This window comes from Pavona decussata, unplaced genomic scaffold, assembly GCF_977016875.1.
Source record: "Pavona decussata unplaced genomic scaffold, jaPavDecu1.1 SCAFFOLD_286, whole genome shotgun sequence".
Lineage (NCBI taxonomy): Eukaryota > Metazoa > Cnidaria > Anthozoa > Scleractinia > Agariciidae > Pavona > Pavona decussata.
In genome coordinates this window covers 1,289,500-1,312,500 of record NW_028145687.1, presented here as the reverse complement: position 1 = coordinate 1,312,500, position 23,001 = coordinate 1,289,500, and the positions used below count along the sequence as shown (strand labels likewise).

Below are 23,001 nucleotides of genomic sequence, written 5' to 3'. Positions count from 1 at the left end.
ATGTTATTGGGTTTAAGGGTGGCAGGTGGCATAAACGGCAGTGGTAAGATTTTCCAGCAAACTGGAAATTTCAAATATATGATATCACATTATTTGGTTTCTCTTCTGAGCTGGCTTTAAATGTTCTCAAATTCTGTTGTCTGGGATCAGGGATTATCCTAGTGGGGTAGGGAGAAGTCCAATGATATTATTAATAGCTTTAAATGTACTCATTTTAAAATGGCAGTTAGAAGTATGTTGAGAAAGCAGACATTGTTTTGTGGCAACACTGTGCGTGCTCCTGGGCCCGGTGTTTCGAAAGCCGATTAATGCTAATCCCCGATTAAAACTTACCGAGGTTTTTATCTAGCTCGTTGAAAATGTTTTTAAAATCTAATTTTAAACTGATGGTAAAGAAAAGTCTAAGTCAAAACTGAGAGACAACATCTTTTTGAAGAAACTTCATTGATTAGGTAGTAATTAAATCTTAATCAACGTCTGCGTTAACCCAGGATTAGCTTAATCGGGTTTTGAACAACTGGCCCTGATGATTGACAGCTGGGGAGCAAATGGCAAGAATTCCATACTGACAAGGTACAATACTTGTGTATGCCGAACACTAAATCCAGATGCTAGCAGAGATGCCAACCTCTAACGGATTTTTCTTTGCACCAAATCCCCATCATCAACCCACTCCACCCTAGATGGACATGACTCAGGTTAACCCAACCCCCCATCCCCCAACCCCCAAAAAATCAGTGATAAGATGACTGAGAATCAGCCCTAGTAAGGAAATAGAGCACACCAGGCCAAAAAAAAATGTCCAACCTCACAGGTCAAAGATTTTTTCTTTGCCTCCTGTGGTCTCCCATTTCCTTACCAGGGCTAAAGCTCAGTTGGAAATTCTTAGGTTCACTTCAGCACTTCAACATACACTGCAGAGTTAATTCTCTGGTGTATCATTTGTATCATTAGTGCTTGTGACACAACATTTATTTTTGACAGAGGTCCTTGGATGATTCTTCCGACCCTATTTTTTTTACCTTACCTTAGAAAGCAACAATTGGTTTAAGTATCACTCAGTTCATTATAATGCTTTCATGTTAGTATGGAATTTTTCTGTCTCCCTTAAGCACTGTCTGGTGGTGAGCGCAGTGCAATTACAAAACAATGTCAATTTTCTCAGAAAAAAAAATTACCAAGTAGCTGCTAAAATGCATTTTAAAAAAAATCATTTTTTAGATCGAGGAAAATATCAATTTTGTAATTTAGATCTCAAGGGTAAACCAACAAGTTTTCCCTCGTAGGGAATGATGTGTACATTTTTTTCCCAGTGCTTAATTAATGATCTTATTTAATGGTTACGTTAAATGGTTCAAATTGGTAGTCTATTACGAATTTTTTTACCTCTTTTAAATGTTATGTTGAAGTTCGTATTTTGAGGTTTTAATACTTTACGTAAACGTTTCTCCAGACGAAGGAGAGAAGGATAAAACCTTCCAACTGATTCAACGTAGTTCTGGAATTCTGTTTTTATAAGGGAAGTGCTCAGAGCAACCGCTTAGCACGAAGCTCAAAATAGCAAATCTCCTTAGTGATCACCGTACCTTTATTTTTTAGTCTGGAGAATTTGATGGTACATTTAGACAATCTGACCAAGTCAATGTTTTCTCTTCGCTCTCGATACTCGTCAGCTTCACATTATACTTTGGTTGTAAGGGAAATTCACCCACTGTCCACTTGAAGAGTTGTTAACGTCGTTATGTACGTATAGGATATAAACAGTATTCTTGGCTACTGTTGCTCTGTGCACTTCCGTGATATTGAAAGAGCAAAGACTTAGCTCAAAAAGGAATTTGGAGAAAAAAAAGTCTGCAATATCAATCATCCTCAGATTTAGTTGAAGAAGTTTGTAAAAATTCATCTCATTTTATGAAATTATTCGTAATGCAATCTTATTGGTCAATAACTTCGGTTGAGTTCGGGTCGTTTTCGTTGGTGTTCGGTAAATCAGCGAGAGCATCAGTTCACGAGGTTAGTTTTTAAGTGGGATTCATTTTTGAGTGGTGTCACGATTAATTTCTATTTATGATGCCTAAAGTTGTTTAAAATGACCTCATTTACCGTTAGGCCAACACCACTCAGTCACGCTCAATTCTTAGTTGAAGAGTTATTTTTTGAGTCTATTTTGGTAATTGCATCAAAAATATCTTTCAGAGCCTTAAATAGATGTAAACCGTTTTATCATACGTAAAAGTCCAACTTCGAGAAACTTTAAATCGTTAAGTCATTCGTATTTTATATAAGAACAAATTTTATTACGTACCGAAGGAGTAAAAAATTAAAATATATATGATGGTGCTCATAATTTGTAGTTAAGGGATGATCTTTTACTTGATGCGCAGACGAAATGTAATAATAAGTAGTTTACGATGATCCAAAAATGTAAATAAAGAAAGAAAATTAAAATAATTGTTCTCAATTTATAATTTCCACCCACGAATAACGTACCAACCAGGGAGTGAGGCACGCTCCTTGAAACCCTTAACCTGTTTCAGACCAAAACATATGATGAGAATGCTGTATTATTCAGTATTGACACAGGCAAACTCGGAAAAAGAAATTCCGAGTGCTCCTATCAGGAGTCGAACCCAAGACCTTCCGACTATTAGTTCGGATGCTCTACCACTGAGCTACAGGAGACTCGTGGGAGCTAAGGCCATTAAACTAGGTTGATGGGACAAACATCCTGCATACTGCTAGGATTGAAATGTCAATGTGTGGCATATGTGTAGTATGTGCTATTTCAGACCTGCCCCGTTTGTTCAAAGAGTGGATAACGTTATCCAGCCGATAAAATGTACTCAAACTGATACATTTTATCGGCTGGATAGCGATTTATCCACTGGTTAGAGTTATAACCAGGGCCACACCCTTAGGCCCCATCCACACTAATGTGTTTCGTTTGGAAACGAATACTTTTTGATACGTTTTCGCCTTTCATCCACACTGAAACGCCGATGAAAAACGGAGACTTTCGAAAACGGTTTCAAAAGTGGAGACGTTTGAAAACGCTCCGTTTCCAGTGTGGACAGGTGAAAATGGCAACTTTTGAAAGCGGTGGCGTAAAAAGCGTCACATGCCATCGGTTCCAGTCCAAATCGGAGCATCTATCCAAGATGGCGGAGGGTTAACACATGCGCAATCCCAGGTCTCGGTCGTTTGCATCGTTTCGAGCGTGTTAGTGTGGATAGGTAAAACGATACGAAAACGCTGGTGTGGATGAAAATATTTTTAGCTTTGTTTTCGCCGAGTTGAAAACGGATACTTTTGAAAACGCGTTTGTGTTGATAGGGCTTTCAATCGATATCGTACTTCAGAGCGTGCAAATCCAACAAATCACCATGCTAACCCGCCAGAAAAATACAAAAAGGTAAATTGGTGGAAAGACCGAGATGGAAGCGGCTAATGTGTGAGCCGGTAGGAGCTGTGTCAGGGCTTCCAACTCCAATTTACTCGCGAAAGCTATACCCAATTGCAGACCAGCCTTGACCAGCCTAAATCTATAACAAACTTCTCAAATCTGATTGGTTATCAGCAGGCCCTATTTGAGCATAAATTGGACAGTTTACATGTCGTGCCTGGTACATGTCTAATTGGACAGAGCGCGTCATTTGCGCACGCTGTAATTAAACCCATCTCGAAACTTAACTCAACTGTTGTCCTCTATTTATTCACCGAAAACTTAAACTGCTGGCTTTTTTTTCTGAAATTTTGTTATAAATTGGTCTTCGTCGGTGTTGTGTTGGACTTCGTGTTAATAGGACTTTGTGTCGTCCAATTCTGTCTGTAATCATACTCGTTATTAAACAAATCGGACTCCCGCTGCGCGGTCGTCCGATTTTGTTAATCACTCGTCCGTCGTGTGATTACAGACCAAATTGGACTCCACGCGAGCGCAGTCCTATTACCATTATTTATCAGCTAGATAGAGATTCATCCACTGGATAAAGGTATCCGTTGTTTGAACGGTTTGGACCAGGAAGTTTCGTGCTCAGAACAGAAGGATCGGACAGCCTATTCGATTGCACAACCCAGAATAGACTGCTTGCAGACTGTTTCTCTCTCGAAGTTTGTATAGTGGTAACACGCGGGACCAAATGGGACGAGGAGGATTGGGACCAGACGAGAACGTCTCGTTTCAATCCCTTCTCGTTCAAACCCCCATTGTAGCTTGCGCTCTACCAAAATATTGAACAAGTGGAAGACAAAATGAAATCACCATCAAAGCAAGACTTAATTTAGGCTAAACGTATACCATTTTGTTGCGGTTCAAAAGGATTCCGCTTCAACAATGATGGAATACAGAGCAGTTAAAGGGGAAGTATCACGCAAATTTGCTGTCATCTCAAAAACCGAAAATGTTTGTCTGTAAGCAAAAACAAAGAAATAATTGTCACGTTTGTTATAAATTATCACCCTAGTGCAATAAAAGTGTCGATTAGTGCCTCTGGTCAGAGACAGAGTAGGCCGGTATGTATTGAAACTTGAAAAATATTAGGCTAATGTTTTTCAAGTTCTCGCATTTTTGTTTCCAAAATGCGCTAGAACAAATCATGAGTTGTTCCTTTCAAGAATTGAGTTGATTTCTTTCCTCTCGTCATTCTAGAATTATTTTGCAGCTGATTGAAGGTCTTATTTCATCATTTTTAACAACAGATACCAAAAACCCCATGATACTTCCCCTTTAAGAGAAAAGGGGCGGCAAGCTGTCAAATGCGAAACGAGCGGCTACAAATAGCTCATTTTAAGGCTGTGTGCTAAGTGACTTTGCGTTTTAGTGGAAGTGCAGTTGGGGTTGACATTGTTTTGATACAAAAACTTAGTGCTGTTCATACGCTCCTCGACAGTACGGTGCGAATGTTTTATGTTCGAGTTCAAATATGTCTCCAAAGTTACCTGGGTTGCATAATCCTTTTTTTCCCACTCCTCTCCCCTTTTTTTCCTTTTTTTTCTCTTCTTCTTCTTCTTCTCGCCCATAAAACCCGCGATTCGGTGTCGCCGAAAAGCGCTCAAGTTTTTTCGGCCACCATTTCAAAGTTCGGTTACACCCTTTTTCTAGAACGTTGAGGCTGAGATTAACTAAAATTTAAGAACATACTAAGAATATTACCCAGGCTGAGAGTCAGTTAAAAACATATTTTGGCGAAATAAAATAAATGTACGCGATAAAACTTCAGTCTAACAGTCCAATTAACCCAATAATAGGTATCTTGGTCACGTCCGCATAGATTTATTGAAAGACTATAACAGGTAACTAAACGTAACAACATGACAGGTTCAAATTGCCCAAAAAAGGGAGAGAAGAAGAAGAAAAAGAAGAAGAAGAAGAAGAAGAAGAAGAAGAAGAAGAACGTTCGGTCTCAGCCCAAAATTAGACAGAAAACAAGGGACTCTGGACTTACGTGGGAAGAGAACAGCGTACATCTTCAGATGCCAGCTGATTCACGCTGTTTTATCAGTTCCGTAAAGGAAACTTTTATTCAAGGAAGTGCTTTTAAGAAAATTTGCATTTTTATTCGCATTTAATAAACCTTTTGGTCAGTTTATCAACGAGGAAAGAACGCTTAGTTTAAAATCATACATTATTTTACACACCAAAGTCAGTCAAGGGTAAGACGTCGAATATGGATCATCAAAACTTAGCTTTACATGTAAAAATGGCTATCCAGTCTATACACTATCAATAATCTAGTTCGTGGTTATGGGAAAAAAAAACTATCTAGTCTTCCTATATGCCTGATATATTGTCCATTATTACGTCAGCAAACGTGATACTGAGCAATTACATGTCATCAAATTTCACCTGTTTCAGTCTTCGCTAAGCTGTTTTGTCAGCAGCTTGAAAATCTAGACACGTATGATAAACTCTTGTTCAACAGCGTGAAATATAAAATAAATATAATCTTTCCTTTGCTCTTTTCCTTGCACTAATCCTTAATTCATGGATTGATGGCGATTCTATTAACTTTTTCATTCGTGCAGTTGGAATGTTTTTAATCTACAGTCTTAGTTCCTCACTTAATTTGGTGCTGTTTATTTATTATTTTCCCAACATTTTGAAAACGATTATCATAATTAAATATATCTGAATTGATTTTTTTTTTTTTTTGCAGTCGTGAGGCAAGGTACACATTTGAAATGATAAAAGAAACGAAAACATAGGATTGCGCACTTAGTTTAATTTGTATCAAATCGCCGCGTAGTTGACAAATAAAATTGACAAATAAAAACTGACAAATGGTTTCTTTAATCAAAATGGTGGTCAAAGCCGACCGTTTGCAGAGAGACATATTGCAAAACGCGAAAGCTAACGAAAAGAATAATCGTGTATTGTAAATAATGAACTTAAAACAACTCTCGGCGTCAGTCAGTTTCCTCTCGATGTCTTCCAAACATTAGAGAATGTACAGACCTCTTTCTTAGAATACTCTTCCTTCGCTTGAGCAGTGAATATTCTTTTCCTGACCAAAACGCAAAATAGTAGCTATATCTTTCGGTGACAAGCAAATTCATTGTCTCCTTGGTAAGATCAATTAATCATTCTACTTTACAGAAGCCTGAGTTCTGCTGTTTCTTTTGTCTTGTTGTGGAAAACAATCGGATAAAATTTCTTCGAACCCTTCGCGTTTTGGTCATCGGTACCATCATTGTTGTCGGGCTTTGCCAAGTCGTGGAATCGTTCTTCGTTTGTCTTCTCTGCCGACGAAGGTCTCCTTCGCTGTTCTTTCATGCGGTGTCTTTTTCGGCAGCACATCCATAGATAAAAATACGCTAGAAAGCAGAAAAACAGCACAGCGGCGACCAAGAAAAATATTATGAACGCCAGGGGCGCCTTGTGGAAGAACATGGCTTCTTTCAGGAAAATTTCAAGATGGATGCGAAGACCACAACAAAGTGCGTAAGCAATTTAACTTTTTCTCTTGTGAAGCGCCATGGATTTAATTTCTCAGATGATAGCAGGTGGTACTACAAAAGTTTTTTGCCGAAAAGTTGAGAATTGAGCAATAATGGAGACTCGAGTGAGAGGTTGAATGAATTTGCATCTATCAAAACACGTCTAAAGATCTTTTCAGAGCAGCGGAAACTGTCTTTTTGTGTGCACCACTACGGTTTGTGACGTTTCGGATCAATTTGACTTCTTGTATGGCACCGAAATAAAAGAAAACTAAAGCTTTAAGTTTACGAGCGGATCCTTTGTTGTTAATTCGGCAAGTCGTCACTAATTATCAATAGTAGCTTTTGTCTAATATTCTAAACCAATAAAAAACCTTTGCAAACAATGGACAAAGTGAAGCAGGAATGAGCAATCTACAGTAACGTCGTAATGTCATAATGTCGGGGCGATTTCATTTCTCAAAGCAAACATACGAGCAAAAACGATGCACTTGCTTCTAGAACTTGCTTCAGCCGATCAACGCAGGTGCATGATATTGCACTGTACTAGTAAACTTTATCATTTGAAGTGCCGTCACCAATAGAGGAATTATATTAAAAAAATTACGATCAGAATGGAAGGAGATTAAAACGTTAAATAATATTGTGCGTCTGAAATTCACTTTATTCCGTTTCTGTGATCCAAAAAGGTCATTTTTCATGGCAGAGGTTCAATCAACATATATTTACATTTCTCGGTTGTTAATTTTATTGTTTCTTTTAAGAAAGGATTGAAATCTGGGTTCAAATGACCAAACCAGTCTATGAATTATTTGACTCAGACAAAATACTTGACTTCCAAACATTTGGAATTAAAAAGGAAACGTTAGGTATCTTCTTTATTTGCAGTGACAGCTGGTTTTTTTTTTTAGGAAACTAGGAAAAAAATACGATTTAGCATAAGCCATGTTAAAACTACTCAACTGATATTTTTTTTTTACAGTATATGTTCGAGATAGAAGCTTCAATTGTTGCCCCAATTCTGAAATAAATGGAGATTTCCACTGTTTGAAATCTCTGCAAAAAAAATCGTGGTTAACGAAGTGGGATACGAAGAGGAATTCGAATTATGTGTATGAGAGCCAAGCAAGTCAGTGAGAGTAAATGAGACCCAGAGGACAAAACAGAGGAGAGAGAAAGAGTTGACGAGTTGAAAACATGGCAAACTAGAGTTAGAGGCCTAATGGACGTTAGAATTGACGAGATTTCAAACACTTTTAAAGCGCATGGGAGTAGGCGGGAAGAACATGACACAAACGAGAGAGAGAGAGAGAGAGAGAGAGAGAGAGAGAGAGAGAGAGAGAGAGAGAGAGAGAGAGAGAGAGAGAGAGAGAGAGAGAGAGAGAGAGAGAGAGAGAGAGAGAGAGAGAGAGAGAGAGAGAGAGAGAGAGTTAACGAAAGAACAAAGTCTTTTAGAGAGCGCATGAGAGTTAAGGCGCTGTTACCCTAGAAATTTTTCACACAACTTGTCAAGTCACACGAAACATTATCAGTGTAACATTACCCTGACATGAACATGCCTCGCAACATTTTTGTTGAAGTCACCGTTGCACGAAGTAGAAACTGTCCAAAAGGAAAGGTGAGGTTTGCTCAAGCCCATGCCTTCTATTCCTTTGGTTAAGGTAAAGTCGCAATATTAATACAAGTCTAAGTGGAGCCGGAGCCGGTTTCTGTAGCATGAAGCAACTAGCTTGGAGTATTGCAACTCCCCCCTGGATGGGATGAGTCCATCGTACGGTTACCCCCAGCAGTGTGTCGCCTGTACTCATATATACACCTGCAGGGCCCGGTTGTTCGAAAGCCGATTAACGCTAATCTACAATTAAAAGTTAATCAAGGTTTTCATCTCGCTCTTTTAAAAGTGATTTCAAAGCCTAATTTCAAACTAAAGGTAAAGAAAAGTCTAAGTCAAAACTGAGAGACAAAAATCATTTTGAAGAATCTTTATTGATTAGTAATTAAGTCGAATCAAAGTTCACGTTAATCCAGGATTAGCTTAATCGGGCTTTGAACAACTGGGCCCTGGGTGTTTAGAAAAAATGTGGAGCAAAGTTTATTGTCTAAGGAAAAAACACAGTAATGCAGAGAAAAACTAGGCTGGCGTCGAACCATTGACCCTCAGATCTTCCAACCGTTAGATCAGTGAGTCTGATGAGCTAACCACTGTACCACGGCGCCTCCGCATTCCTTTGGGTTAAACTGGTTTTCTAATGTCGAGAATGAGTAGGCCGTAACTGAAGAAAAATTACAAAGATTGTTGTTATTGGTTCTTTTTTTTTCAAACGCGCAAGTTCTTTCTCGCCCCCAGAGCCGCTCGGCTTTGAGTACGTCATAGAATGCGCGTAAGTTCTATCCATCAGGGAATGTTTGCGAGATAAGATGGACCGCTCATTATATTACGGCACGTGATCAGTTTCAACCAATCAGACGCGGAGCGGAACGACAATAAACAGAAAACTCCGCCAATTAGTTGTCACTACTGGCCAATCAAACCGTGCGAGAAACAATGAGAATCTAAGTAATGTTTAAAACACGAGCAGCAGTGTTTTATCTTTTGTGAACGTTGGAAATTAGCATACGAGGAAAACATTAAACACCACATACTAATAAGGAGGAGGTTTTATCGGGCTTTAAAACCACTGTACGTGATGTTTTATGGACCATTTATTAGATCAATGGGCTTATGGATTATTAATGAGTTTTTGAAGGCAAACTAAAAGCGCGAGAAAATGCGCGTAAGTCAACTGGCAAAAGGTTTTCTCTCCGATTGTTTACAAGTTGTTTTGCTTTGTTTGTTTGTCATTGTTTTCGCTTTTTTGCCAAATGCAAAAGAAAAGAAAAGAAAAGCAGTTTACTTACGATACTTAAAGTGAATCGCAAATCTACTGTTCATTCTGAGTATTTCTCTTATGTTGAAAAAGAACTCTGAAAAATTGGCGGCAAAGTTCGTCATTTCAAGTTTCTGTTAATTTTCAAAGAATTTGCCCGTATATTGTGAGGACTATCGTTTTCGATAATACATGAACATAGAAATTGGGTTACTTTCATCACCGTGTTTCGGTTTTCAAACTTCTGCTCCTGTTTTTGTGAGTTCCACGCACGAAAGATTGCTTCTATTTTGTAAAAAAACAACAACGACAACCAGATTAAAAAGAAAATATCTTTATTTCACGTATTTTACATTTGGAAATTCCCAAGCGGCATATTTACATAGGAAGGTTTCCATTTCTTAGAAACATATTTACAAGTCTTGGTTTCATTTTAACTAAATGGCTTCCGAGAAAAAAGTATATACACATATTATAAGGTATTTGGTTACGGGAGATAAGTGTTTTATACAAACCAAGTGCTTTTGTAAAACAAAGGAAATTTTTAAGCAAAGACCTTAGTCTAACCACTTGGAAAACAGAAAAACAACTTTTTTCTTTTTCAGTTATAAACATATTCTAACTATCATATAATTACAATTTTTGTTTTTTACGTCTTTAGTACGTCTTCCCAAACTGCTCGAAAACGGGAATCGGTGATACCACTGTTTGAAATCTCTGCAAAACAAGAAATAAAAGAAGCGTGGTTAACGAAAAGGGATACGAAGAGAATCGTTGAGGATGACACAAGTCAAACTCGATAACACTGAAAGACAGACGTAGAGCTCAACGAAAACGAGAGTTTGAACTTCTGTCGATTTCAATGAAAGTTTAAGTAGTTTGAAACTCTGGGAAGCGCGCGAGAGTTGCTGACGGAGAGCATGTGACTTACGGACAACGCAAGAACATAAGCGAGATTTTAAAGTACCGCCTCAAGAAAGGAACTGTTACAACTCGTTCACCTTTTGTGTTTCAAGGTATTCTCGGATTTTTCAGAAGTCGACGGCGAAAAAGATGATAATACACAAAGGTGCCGGAAAGTCGTCGGCAGCAAGTTAACAAACAATCTTTTTTCTATGATTATTATTCTCACCGAGGGCGTTATGTGTTTTTCCTGGTCTTCTTCTCTGAAATGCTTTGTTCCATATGGTAGACTAAAAAAGAAAGAAACGTACCCCCATTAAATATTTTTTGTTATAAATTCAACAGAGCAACCTGAAAAAAATAATGTCGCTGATAGAAAGTACAGCATTTTGATGCATGACAAAAAAAAAATCAGTTATCTGACTTATGACAGGCCAGCATCTTTCTTTTCTCAAATATTTATCCTCTCTTGAATAAGCCTAATTATCGAGTTAGCTTTTTTAGTTATTTCATTTTGCGTTCGAAAGTTTTTGAATGAGGCAAACCGCAAGATTGCCAAAATTGTTTATAACTCCTATTAATACTTCCCCCAGTCTTCGGGGGCTTGTGGGTCTACCGGTTACGTCATACTTACCTTCCATATTGGGAAGTGGTATGGAGTAGAGGCTCATAGGTGCGATCTCGATGAGTGAATGGCACAAATCTAAAACGATAAACAAAAAGAGTGTTGCTAAAAGTTTACAGTCCTAAGGACAGTTAACTGCACAACAGAAAAGATACCAAATTTATTTCACTTCGAGAAATAGTCTGAAAAAAAAAAGCCCAAAAGGAAAGTACTGTTCACTAGCTTTCATTTGAATGAATGGTGACATGCGAGGATTTGGCCCACACTGAAAACTTAGAACTTCAGCGCTAACCGTATATCAATGTTCGGCTGGGCATGGAAGAGTTAGAAGGCAAAAGAAGCAAGATTGAGGTACTACAGCACAATTCAGTAAGAAAAAATTAGAACTTACATTGAAACAAGTGGATGAGAGAGACAGAGTTGAGACGTTTGGAGAAGATCTCGCGATGAGAGAATTTATATCACTTCTAGAGGTCACTGGCAAAGGCTCTGAGGACAGAGTAGCAAGCACACATTGCGAAGAGAATGCTGGTCATACCAGACGGTGAGAGAGTTATGGGTCTTCTTGACACTAGTCAGGCAATACTGTAAGCAATGACTTGAATGGTGATGATGATAATGATGATGATGATGATGATGATGAATTGACGACAACGACGACGACGAAAATGACGGTGAAGATGAAGGTATCAGTCTTTTTTGACTTGGATAAGCTACGGAAGGTTATTGTCTCAATAGATACACAGGGGTTTCAAATATTTTGATGAAGGTATCACAGCTAGTCATTCAAACAAGAATCTGGATGAGTCCAAAGAAAGATGAGCGTGTATGTGGCTAGCTTGAAGATTAGAGGCATCGGAGAAAAGTGCTGCAAAGTCACATTTAATAAATTACAGTCCATTGTAGATATGTATGCAACTAAAGCAGTTGCAAAAAGAGAGACTGAAAAATTCACATGGCATAGTTATTTCTCAAGACTTGCATGTTGACAGCTGTGTGAATGCAAAGCTCTCTGAAAAAAAAAACATCCAAGCAAAAGAGACAAAAAAAAGATAGATACTCAAAGAAATAGACAATGAGATAGACAGACAGCCAAATAAAGACAGACAAAGCTCTAGACGATACAGACATGTGAGAGACAGACAGGCAGAGAGGCAGATAGACCAACAGAACTACTAAGAGAAATAGAAGAATAATGATGGAGAGAAGCACATGATTGTTGCCAGGAATTCAAGGTCAGTTTTTGAGGTAAAACCAAGTGAATGTAAACGAACAGACAGCCTCGCTTAAAGTACAACAGTTGATATTGTATCATTGTGTCCAGTCTGCTTTCTTTAAACAATCACTGCCCATGTCTAGCAAAGGGTGTGTTAAATGCTCTTTAGTACAGTGCAGTGACAGTAGCACCTGAGAAGCCAATCTAGGAACAAAGCAGTCTAGCATGTCAAAGACAAGATCACTCAGGATATTGAGTCCTACAGCCACTAAGCGCCATACAACATGTGAAGAGGAGATGTGAGTAAAAACACTTTTGGTAGGGACCAGATGGACCAGATGCCAGATGAGATAAGATGTTCTAACTTGGCCACCTTTCAGCAAGTTCTGTTAATAATGTGGCTGGAGTTATTTTCCTGGCATGATTGTAATTTAACGTCACCAACTCACTTGTCATCTATCAGCCTTGTCACCCATTCATTAGCTTTCATTTCAGTCCTGGAAAGAAAACAAATACAGTGATCAACACAACGCCCGGTCAAGGATTTCTGTGAATTTAAACATTATTTTATAACCAGTGGTTAATCCAGGGAAGGGGCAATGGGAAACAAAAAAACAAGTCCATTTTAACCCCAATTTTAAACTAGCTTCAACCTGCAATACCAAGCCTTCCTACCCAAAATACACCCCCCCCCCCCCCCCCCACTGCACAGTGTTGGACATCATGCCTTAGTCTCAACTTTTTTTGTCATCTATTGTACTATCACCACAAAGCCTAGATACAAAACACACATATTAAATTAAGAAGTGGGGAGAAATCCAAAGTGTTAATTAAAATGCATGCAAGCACCTTTGAAGAATGTCACCCACCTTGCATCCTCAGCTGAGAAGTAGGATGTGGCCACTTTTAGTGACGGATTTAAAGGTTTGTGTCTCTGCTGCCACACCTCATCAGGAGTACGGAATGGACCCTGGTCAAATAATATTGGAAAATTAAAATGGTTAGATTGGCTATACTGCTTAAAAAACCTCTTAGATATTTTAGCCTCTATGAGACAAGTTGCAAGGACGATTGCAATATTGCTAGTTGTAAACGGTAAATGTATAGCAGTGACATTATTACAAAAGGTAGTTTCATTAGACTCAGAAATTGTTCTTGCTAACTGCGGGAAGTGCACATTTGTTGTAAAAATTTATGTCAAAATCAATAAACTGAACTAGAAATAAAATAAAATTGTAGAGAAGTTTTCAATAAATTTCCTTGCTGGTTTAACAGAATGCATATATTTGATCAAAACGCCAACGTCTTCATCCATCATTGCACTCCAGAAAACATACCTTTTAACTCCATCTTTTTAACCCTTTCCTGATATTGAATTGTTTTAACTTTTAAACATTTGATCTTTTAAATAATTGTTTTTTTCTCAATATTGTGCAGTTCCAGAAAAAATCCGTACCCACCCCATGGAAGGTCATCTGAAATTCCTAGGGGGAAGGGGGATCTTAAAAGTCAAAATTTTAGAAGCAAAGTATGAAGCTAAACTGGAATTTCCTAGGAGGAGGGGGGCACAAAACAAAAAACCTTCTGTGGGGGAAAGTATGGATATTTTCTGCAACTGCATATTTAATACCTGCACTTTTTCTGCTGTTTTCATAGAAATTGGTGGCAGAGGAGCACTTTTTGACTGTCTAGATAATGTTCTTATGTTTGTTGAATGGTTAAGAATCTCTGCAGCATCTGAAGGAAGCTGTGCTCTAAGCCGCTGACGACTTCTGTGACTAAGAGGTCTGACATTCCTGAGCTCAATTTCTTTTGCTGATGGATTCGGTGGTTGGAGCGGAGAGTTGTACACTCCAGAAATTTGATGGGTGCTTATGAGATAATGAGTCTTCCTTGCTTTCATCTCTTTAGCAAACTAAAACAAAAAAGGCAGATGCAATTTGTTTAGTATCTTATTTGTTATTCTACAGCAAAACATCCCCAGTTCTACAGGAATTATACAAGCTAATGAGCTAACATTTGTAACCAATTTCGCAGAAATCTTCACAGCGTTAAAAGAATGGCAAAGAGGCATCCAAACTAGTGGCACAACATTTTCACCTGCATAAACACCCGTACAAACACATGGCAGTCCGTAGCATTTCTCTACATCATGGTAACACGGAAAGCCACAAGTTTGGAACAAAAATTCATATTCCAAATTGGCAATCTCAATTCCCACGGAATCAACAAAAGCTCCCACCAACAGTGAATATCGCTCTGACGATTAGGACTAACACCAGTCTACCAGTTCAGCATGACGATACAGCACAACGTTTGAACCAGACCTTAGAGCATGTACATGTAGCCTGCAAACAGGCTTCCCGGGTGCACTCAGAAGGGGAGTGCGCCTGGGAGGCCTGCTACATGTAAGCTTTAACCCTATGTAGGCCAGGCTTTTTGTCGTCTTCTAGGGTTGGATCCCCCCCCCCCCCCCCCAACAACTTTGTACATATAATTAAAAGCTAAGGAAATGAGACTTGGAGGAGAGGTAGTACATCCAAAGATGTCTCATTTGACGTTCACAACGCGAAGCAATGGCGTCATATGACGTTGTTATCACATAGGGGCTTCTTCATTTTAAATGGGTATTTTCCTTTTTTTTTTAAATGGCCTGTCAAAACTTGGTTGCTATGGCAACATCAAAGTGTTAGTCAATAAAAAGTAACCAATGACCAACTTGTTCAACTTGTTCCCCTGATAAATTTCATACTGCTCAAATATTGAAAAAGTTATCCAGGTTCAAAGTCGCCACAGGCAGACAGAAGCCCCCCCCCCCCCCCCCCCACCAGCCATAAAAAAGTGGGATCCCCGAAAATCATTATCCCATAAAATGGTTATCAATTATTTCAAGCCCATCCATGCCCAAACCAATCAAAAGAGTCCTAATTAGAGTATGTAGCAAATAAATGCCTCAAATGCCACCCTACTCCACCCTGCCTAAATTACATATGGGGGTAATACCCTCGGCCTCACCCCTAATGTACTGGAAATATGTGACTCGCAAAACCTCGCGAAGCTGGGGCTGGGTGGAAAGCCCTCTTTACTCGTATTGTAGCATCAAATGAGGAGATTAAAAGGTTTCTGAACAAAGGAATTATTTTGATGTGCATGGTCTTTTCGTAGTTCCACAGGCTAGTTTGCGGTTGTTGAAATCTATTTCTGACATGACGAAATGTACAACGGGCGTGCAGCGCTGTTGTGTTCGATGAAAAATAATTTATTTCCCATGGAAAATTATTTTCCTGCGGCCAAAAAACGTGTCATTTCTTCAATGCAATCTTTCCCAAAAAAGATTTCTGGAAGAAAGGGAAAAGATTCTGGAGAGATAGTTCTGTATCCAGTGAATATTGATGAACATTGCAGTTGAAATTTGATCCGGCACACAAACTTTCCCGCTGTATGCAAATTTTGCTCCAGACAACGCCAGACAGTCTGGCGTCATTTTTCACTGTTGCTAGGCAACAGTGCGGACATCTTCAACAAAATATATATACATATATATATAAAAATATATTTTTCGCTTGAATTCACGCGGCTTTAAGCTCCGCTCGGGCCGGCTTGCCCCGACAAATTTATTAATCTCGCTACGCTCGGGCCTTCGGCCCTCGCTTCGCGAGGAAAATAATATAATGCAGTAACCCAGTTACTGATGTCCAGCTACTTGTCCTACCAAAACCTCACCCCAGTTACCATTAATTGAAATCCCAATAATTTCTTTCATATGCAAAAGAAACAGAAAACAGTTTTTCCTTGTTTTCATAGGATCACAGCATGAGCAAAATATTAATCAAAAGCCGTCAAAACAAAAATCTATTCAACAACAAATGAGTAACTGTGTGTTACCTTTTCTTCCAATTCTTTTTTCATCTGTTTTTCCTGACGTGATTTCAAAGCAAACTCCTCCAACTCTTTCCTACAAAGCAACAAAATCTGTTATAACTTTTGGTCAATATAATTATATATCACTATCACAACCAAACTTATGCAACTGTCAAAAAAAAATACATTCCTCACCTCACTATTTCATTCTTGGCAACAAGCCCCTGCAAGTATCGCTTTCGACTGTAGTAATTGTAGATATATTTACGGATGTAATAACCTGGAGAGAAGAGGAATAAAAAAGATTATAAAATATCCAAAGCATGTTATCCATTTTAAATTTGTTGCATGTGATAAGGTTTGATATTGCATGGCTAAATTAAACTACTGGACGGTCTTTTATCTTTAAAAACACACTAGTTGAATATTCATTATAGTTGAATATTTTAATTTAATATTCATGTTTCAACCCACCTCTCCAGAACTTTTGAATCTGAAATTAAAAATAATTTTAATTAATTTTTGTAAGTTTTAATCAAACTAAAGACAAAAAACAAAAATTCCCGCCAGTGCGTTTTGAAATTTCAAACAATCATATACCTCCTTGACTATTTACACATTAAATTTACTTACTATTGTTGCTTGTTTGTTATAAAAATCAATTCGCATCTTGCTTAGCTTTTCCTGAAAAAGAAAAAGCAATTTTAACATTAAAGTTATTGACAGCAATAAAATAGTACTTGGAGGGGGCAGTGATTCCTGCGACTTCCTTGGTAACCCTTCCACCATCCCAACAACAGAAACATGAGCTAAGGCATTGAATAAACCAATGAATTAACGCAAGTTCTAATCTTGATCTGTATTTAATTTTTTTTTCCTTTAAATTATTTTGCCCTGAGGCACTCTGAAGCATTCAGAAGTGGATGCAAGTAGTTTTGTGAGGTTCTGCATCAGCTTATTTCCCACAAGCAATGTACAGACATTCCAGAAAATATCCATTCATGTACTCTTCTCATGGGTCGTTTTTTGGTTTTGCACCCCCTCCCCCTTCCCCAGGAAATTCCAGTTTGGCTTCATACTTTGCTTCTATAATTTTGACTCTTATGGCCAATTCACATCACCCCTGACCAGTCTTTCCGAGAATAAAATGAACATTTGAATTTCTGGTTGTAATGTCCGACATGTGAACGGAATGTTGAACAGTTCTCTGGAAATCTCTCCGAAAAAGACGCATTAAACAGAAAAAAAAAAAAAGATTCAAAATACTTGGGAAACAATAACTGTTATTGTTATTCTTGAAATACTGAAAGCTGTAATGTAAAGAAAAATTCATAGCTAAATTATACCGTCAATAAACTAGTGAAATTTCTACGGGAACTCTGAAATCTCATTGGCGATGTTCAAAACTGACATGTAAATTTCAAAACTCCGTTCAAATTTCAAAAATACCAATCATGTGTGACGTGAATTGACTGTAAGACCGCCCTCCCTCTAGGAATTTCTGATGATCTTCCATGGGGTGGGTATGGATTTTTCTGGAGCTAAACAACTCTTAAACAATACATAATACAACAAATGAAGGAAATTATATGATGAAGAAAAACAAGACATCTGCCTCAACTGTAAAATTATATCAATATTTTGCAATCCTGGAAATACAGTGTAAGTAATAAGTGGAGAACAAATAATTTTACTTTTTCAAAATTCACCAGTGCAGGCCTCTGTGTTAGTGGCATTGTAGGATAAAAGAAAGTAGCAAAATCATCCCTTCCTCTTACCTGTACAAGTCTTCTGTAAATTTCTCTTCCTTTATGACCTCGAAAATGCCTTTGAATTGTTGTAGCACAGTAATGAAGAAACCTGACCATGAAATATTTTATTACTATTAAAAATTTCATGTTGATCATTTAATCCCGGGGGGGGGGGGGGGGGGTTACTTCCTTATAAGAGGCTAATGGGCATGTGCCGCTGGATGGGGTCGCATTTTTACTACTGGATTGACTATAATGGGGTTGAATTTTCGATAGAGTTACTAGAATGGGGTCGCACATTTTTGGATTTTTGGGATAAGAAAATTCTATTAAGTAGGGATTCAAAATGGTCTCGCTTAAAAAGTTCAGAAAGTTGTTGTTTATTAAATGTAACAATCACCTCGCATTACATTCCGTTCTTAAAACCACAACTTCAATATGAACCAGTTACACAATAGCACAAAACCACCTGTCCAGAACGAAGTAGATGCATAAATAGGAAGTGACTTAGTTGGGATCGCAAAAATTACATTTTCCCAAAAGTGACTAAGATGGGGTCTATAGACCTTTTTCATAAATGGCGGCCGATAAATTATTCTTTTGTTTTCATGAAAATTAGCCTTACTAGCCTCGTCAGCAAGTGCAAAATTCAAAAGAATTTTTACTCTAAAACGAGGTTAGTAGGGCTAATTAACATATAGTGAAAAGAATAATAAATCGGCCGCCATTTATGAAAAAGGTCTATAACTGGCCACAAAATAGACTATAATGGGGCAGGGGCTCTGAGAGGCCAGCATCACATACCCAGCAAAACTGAACCCAAGTAGCCCCCCCCCCCCCCCCCCCCGGGCACTTAACGCCCTTTCTAGGAGTGCCTACTGGCCTTTTAAAAAGATTAAGTACGTATCACACAAAATTTTAGTCAAAAGTTTTCAAGGTTCTTACAGTCTTCATTTTTTGCTAGACTATCTCAGAGTCTAGACTTGATTTGCAACTGGCTAAATATATTAAAAAAAGACTCATGCCCAAAGAAAAATATGTTTTGCTTATTTTCCACTAACAATAATTAATTATTGTTAGCCTTGCTAGGTGTCTCAAAATTAATTTAACATTCACCACTCATCACTCATCTTTCCATATCTGTGTAGTGCTTCTGATCAATTGAATCCTGACGAAAATACTTGAACCAAATTGAATGTTTCATTAATCGAACTTACTCAAACTCAATTGAATCTAATTACGCGGGATGCCCTGAGGGGGCATACTGTGTCTAAAAACGGGACAATTTCTTTTTCTTCGTCATAGCCACAAATCGGTACATTAATTTATTCATTAAACTCTCCCCTCTCCTACTCGGGATGTATTGTTCTGATTGTCTTCAACAAATGTAGGCCAATCAAAATCCATTCTTGTCGCGTATTTCGCGAGAGAGGGGACCCACTCACCCCTACTTGTGTGACGTCAAAGCATCATTTGATTTATTCATTAATCTCGGATTAAATTGGTGGCGCCATATTGTTAACATGTTGTGGACTCAAGTGTGCCCTTTTAAAACGGAAAATAAACAATTTTGAAATGGTAAATCGAAAGAACAACTCCTAAGAAGCACTCGACCTTTAAAACGGTGGAAATTGGAGAATTCCTGGCGAAGGAATCGTGCTTTGTTTGACAGTCTTAGACTACGATGCGAGACTGAAAAGAGGTCATTGAGAAGCTCACATTATCATAATGGAATTTCAGAAACTTCCGGTGAAAGTCTGAGTTGCGTAACACAAGGGAAACAACGTAACGCAGTCGTCGTGACTCAAACTATTCCATTAGCAAGGATAGTTTTATAAATCTGCGAAGCATACAGTTGGAATAGATGCATCTCGCGTTTATGCCAGTATAGGCATCTTGTTGAATGATAAAGTTTGATTACTGCACAGTTTGAGTAGTTTTGTCAGGGTTGAAATGCTTGCAAATCAAAAGGAAACCCAAAGACTTTTTGCATCTGTTTTCTTTACAATTCAAGGCCATTGTTACCAACTGCCAGCCAGCTAGTTTGGCTGGACATTTCATGGCTGGTCTCTTTTCAAGTGAAATCATGACAGTTATGTAATTTTATCATTGCACTTCTAAACAACCGTTATTAATAATTAATCTGCATTCTGGATACTTCAATATCAAGCATCCAGAATACAGATACAATTTACTTGAAATGGAACTACTTTATGAAGTGTAACTAAACTTTACAAACAGGAACAAAGTCAGAACCAGTCTCCCTCGCAGCCGTTTTTTGGGCTGTCACGCAACGCTCCCCCCTCCCCCAAAGCGTTGCGTGACAGCCTAAAAAATGGCTGTGAGGGAGACTAAGTCAGAACACGCGGCCACTAAAACAGTGGCTACATGGCTACTTGGCTTAAAACAGTGGCTTATTATGGCTATATGGCTACAGGCCACAGCTTTGAAGTGGCCGGGTATTCTGCAATTAGTCCAAAAAACATTCTTCAGTTAAATATATCCAATACCTCAAATAAGCTCTAACTTTTGTTCCTCTAAACCAACATTGGATCTTAAGTGCTGCCTGGAACTCTTTGTGTCTTTGATCTTCTGCATCCCTGTGTAGGCAAAAATACAACAGCAGTTACATATGGGGAGTGACTCAACATTGTAAGGTCATTCTCGAACGCATATGTCTTGGTGGTGGTTCATTTGTGATTTGGACTCGTCAAGTCCAGTTGTATACGTCAAAAGCGGCCCTGTTCGGGTTATGTTGCATTTACTAGTAAGCTATTTTATAAATTGGAGTCTTAAAACATTTTAAATCGACAGCAAATAGTGCAGTTTTACCAAATTTCGAACATATTTTGAGGTCAGTGAATTGATTCCATACACCAGTTAGGATGATCGACATAATTACAAACATGAAATAACAAAATTAATCAAAATGTTGTGACAAAAAATCACACCCAGCATGCACAAAATGCAGTAATGTTCAACACGTAAAAGCACAAGATATATACACCCTTTCAATGATTAAAATTAAGTTCTGTAAAGACGAATAGTTAATAAACAAACTCATGGTAAGGAATTGTTCATCTAACCTCTTATTTTTGAATAATTGGTCAACAACGTTTCCTTTCGACTCCATCAAGGTAACGAAGGTCGCCATTTTGTCTTTCTGGCAAGGTGGTTCCCATGGAAACTAGAACCAAACTTCTCTTTCCCAGTACCCGCGCTGCAAAGCATTGCCCAATTGTAATTCATTCGACGCAGGGCATTTTTTTATTTTCATTTTTTTCGCTAATTCAACAGTTTTTGAAGCCCGCACTGCAACCTCAATTTGTGCTCTGAAAATTCCATTCGTTTTGTTCTATCTCGAGCTGTTCCTCCAAGCTGAAGCAGTGTAGGTCATAGTGCACGTCATACTAGTTCCCAGGAACAGCATCAGAGAGTGCGGAAGGGATAATATTTCGCAATACGCCTCCGCATGGCCACACACTGTGACGCCGGCTGTGCATAGGCTTCCGCACTCCTCGTCTTTGATAACGGTAGAATTGCTTTCAATTTTAATTCGTCTTCAGCAGCTGTTTTTACATGTAAATTATATTGACCGGTTTTACAATTTCTCAATTTCTCAATTTCTTTCCAACCAAACCTCCTTTGCTATGAAAAACACGGTAATATATTTGTTCAGTTTTCTAGCTGAAACCAGGAGCCGAAACTCTGTTGTCATAATTTAATTCTGTCTTGTACGCGCCTTCGTCTTTTCAGAAAATTCTTGCATGTGGTAAAAGATTCTTCAACCATGTTGTTGTTTGATCAAACGTTGGAACTCAATTTTTTTTTATTTCGTAATACTTCATGGGAATAAAAAAAGACCATCAAAAAGAAGAAAACAGAAAATGTCGATATTAGCGAAAACTAAGTTAATACACGTGGTGTACAGTAACATGGATATTTTAATTTTCTTATATAACATAAAAGAGCAGTATTTTTCCTGTGGCACGAGCTTATATGACCTGTCACGCGAGCACCGAATGGTGAACGCGTGCTGCATATTTTCGGCATGACTGAGTGACAGAGTGGCGCCGCGCGGACTCCAATTTTGTCACGTTACATAAATTAATTTTGTTTCAGGAACCTACATAAATTTCTAAGTTAAACCACTACTTTTGTTCTCTTGAAACAGTGAGGAATAGCTTTTATTCAGTTTTCAATGATCGATACGCTTGTAAACAAGTAATGATCCAAACCGACTTCTGTACTAGTGCTTTCATGTGCTAGTATTAAATCATGATCGTGCTTTCATTTTCATTTTCATGAATATGCTTTTTTAAAAAAAATCTGACAACTTTCAAGCCACTTTTCTGTCATGTTTTACTTTCAGATGTTGATGATCTCACCGAGTGAAAATTATTACGGTTGATTGTGTTGATCAAGAACTATAATTGTGGCCTATTATTTGCCACACGGGAATTATTAAGCAAGCGGCATGCTCTCATAGACTAAAATACAACTGAAAAAAAAATGTTGTATACATGCCGCAAGAATCGAAAAATAAATCAAATCAAGAAAAATGGGAGAAACAGAGAGAACGTAAGGGTAGTAACGAGGTTTACAAACCCCATACCTCAAGACGAGGTAGGAGAAGTTTAACTTTCGTTAACATTAATCATGAAGTTTCTGAAGTGTTCAAACAAAATACCTCGAAAGAATTTCAATTTCGCGTTTCAGCAGAGACTGACAGATTTAGTTATCACCTCACCTAGATACCAAACTAATGAGGCCCCTTAAATATCGCGCCAAAACAACACAACATCGGTTGCTTCCTTGTATGAGCTTTCGGGCTTTGTGTCA

General features: G+C 38.2%; 2 protein-coding genes across 4 annotated transcripts in view; one reads left to right on the top strand and one right to left on the bottom strand.

The window, feature by feature from the left end:
- Nucleotides 1-2,451, top strand: part of LOC146455090 (forkhead box protein N3-like) — a 22,997-nt gene extending 20,546 nt beyond the window's left edge. For all 3 annotated transcript variants that reach the window (XM_085094692.1, XM_085094691.1, XM_085094693.1), the window contains one exon: nt 1-2,451. This exon is cut by the window's left edge and continues 1,361 nt beyond it. The gene's annotated coding sequence lies outside the window, so the exon portion shown is untranslated.
- A 7,670-nt stretch (nt 2,452-10,121) lies between these two features.
- LOC146455089 (spermatogenesis-associated protein 17-like) lies at nt 10,122-21,502 on the bottom strand. Its single transcript, XM_085094795.1, has 13 exons — nt 21,246-21,502; nt 20,670-20,759; nt 18,187-18,268; nt 17,042-17,092; nt 16,883-16,901; nt 16,604-16,688; nt 16,433-16,502; nt 14,178-14,462; nt 13,417-13,517; nt 12,997-13,044; nt 11,341-11,409; nt 10,936-10,996; nt 10,122-10,520 (listed from the first exon to the last, which is right to left on the bottom strand). Exons 1-13 carry the CDS (start codon nt 21,311-21,313, stop codon nt 10,461-10,463), a joined length of 1,089 nt encoding a protein of 362 aa, XP_084950921.1. The 5' UTR covers nt 21,314-21,502; the 3' UTR covers nt 10,122-10,460.
- Between the last annotated feature and the right edge of the window lie 1,499 nt (nt 21,503-23,001).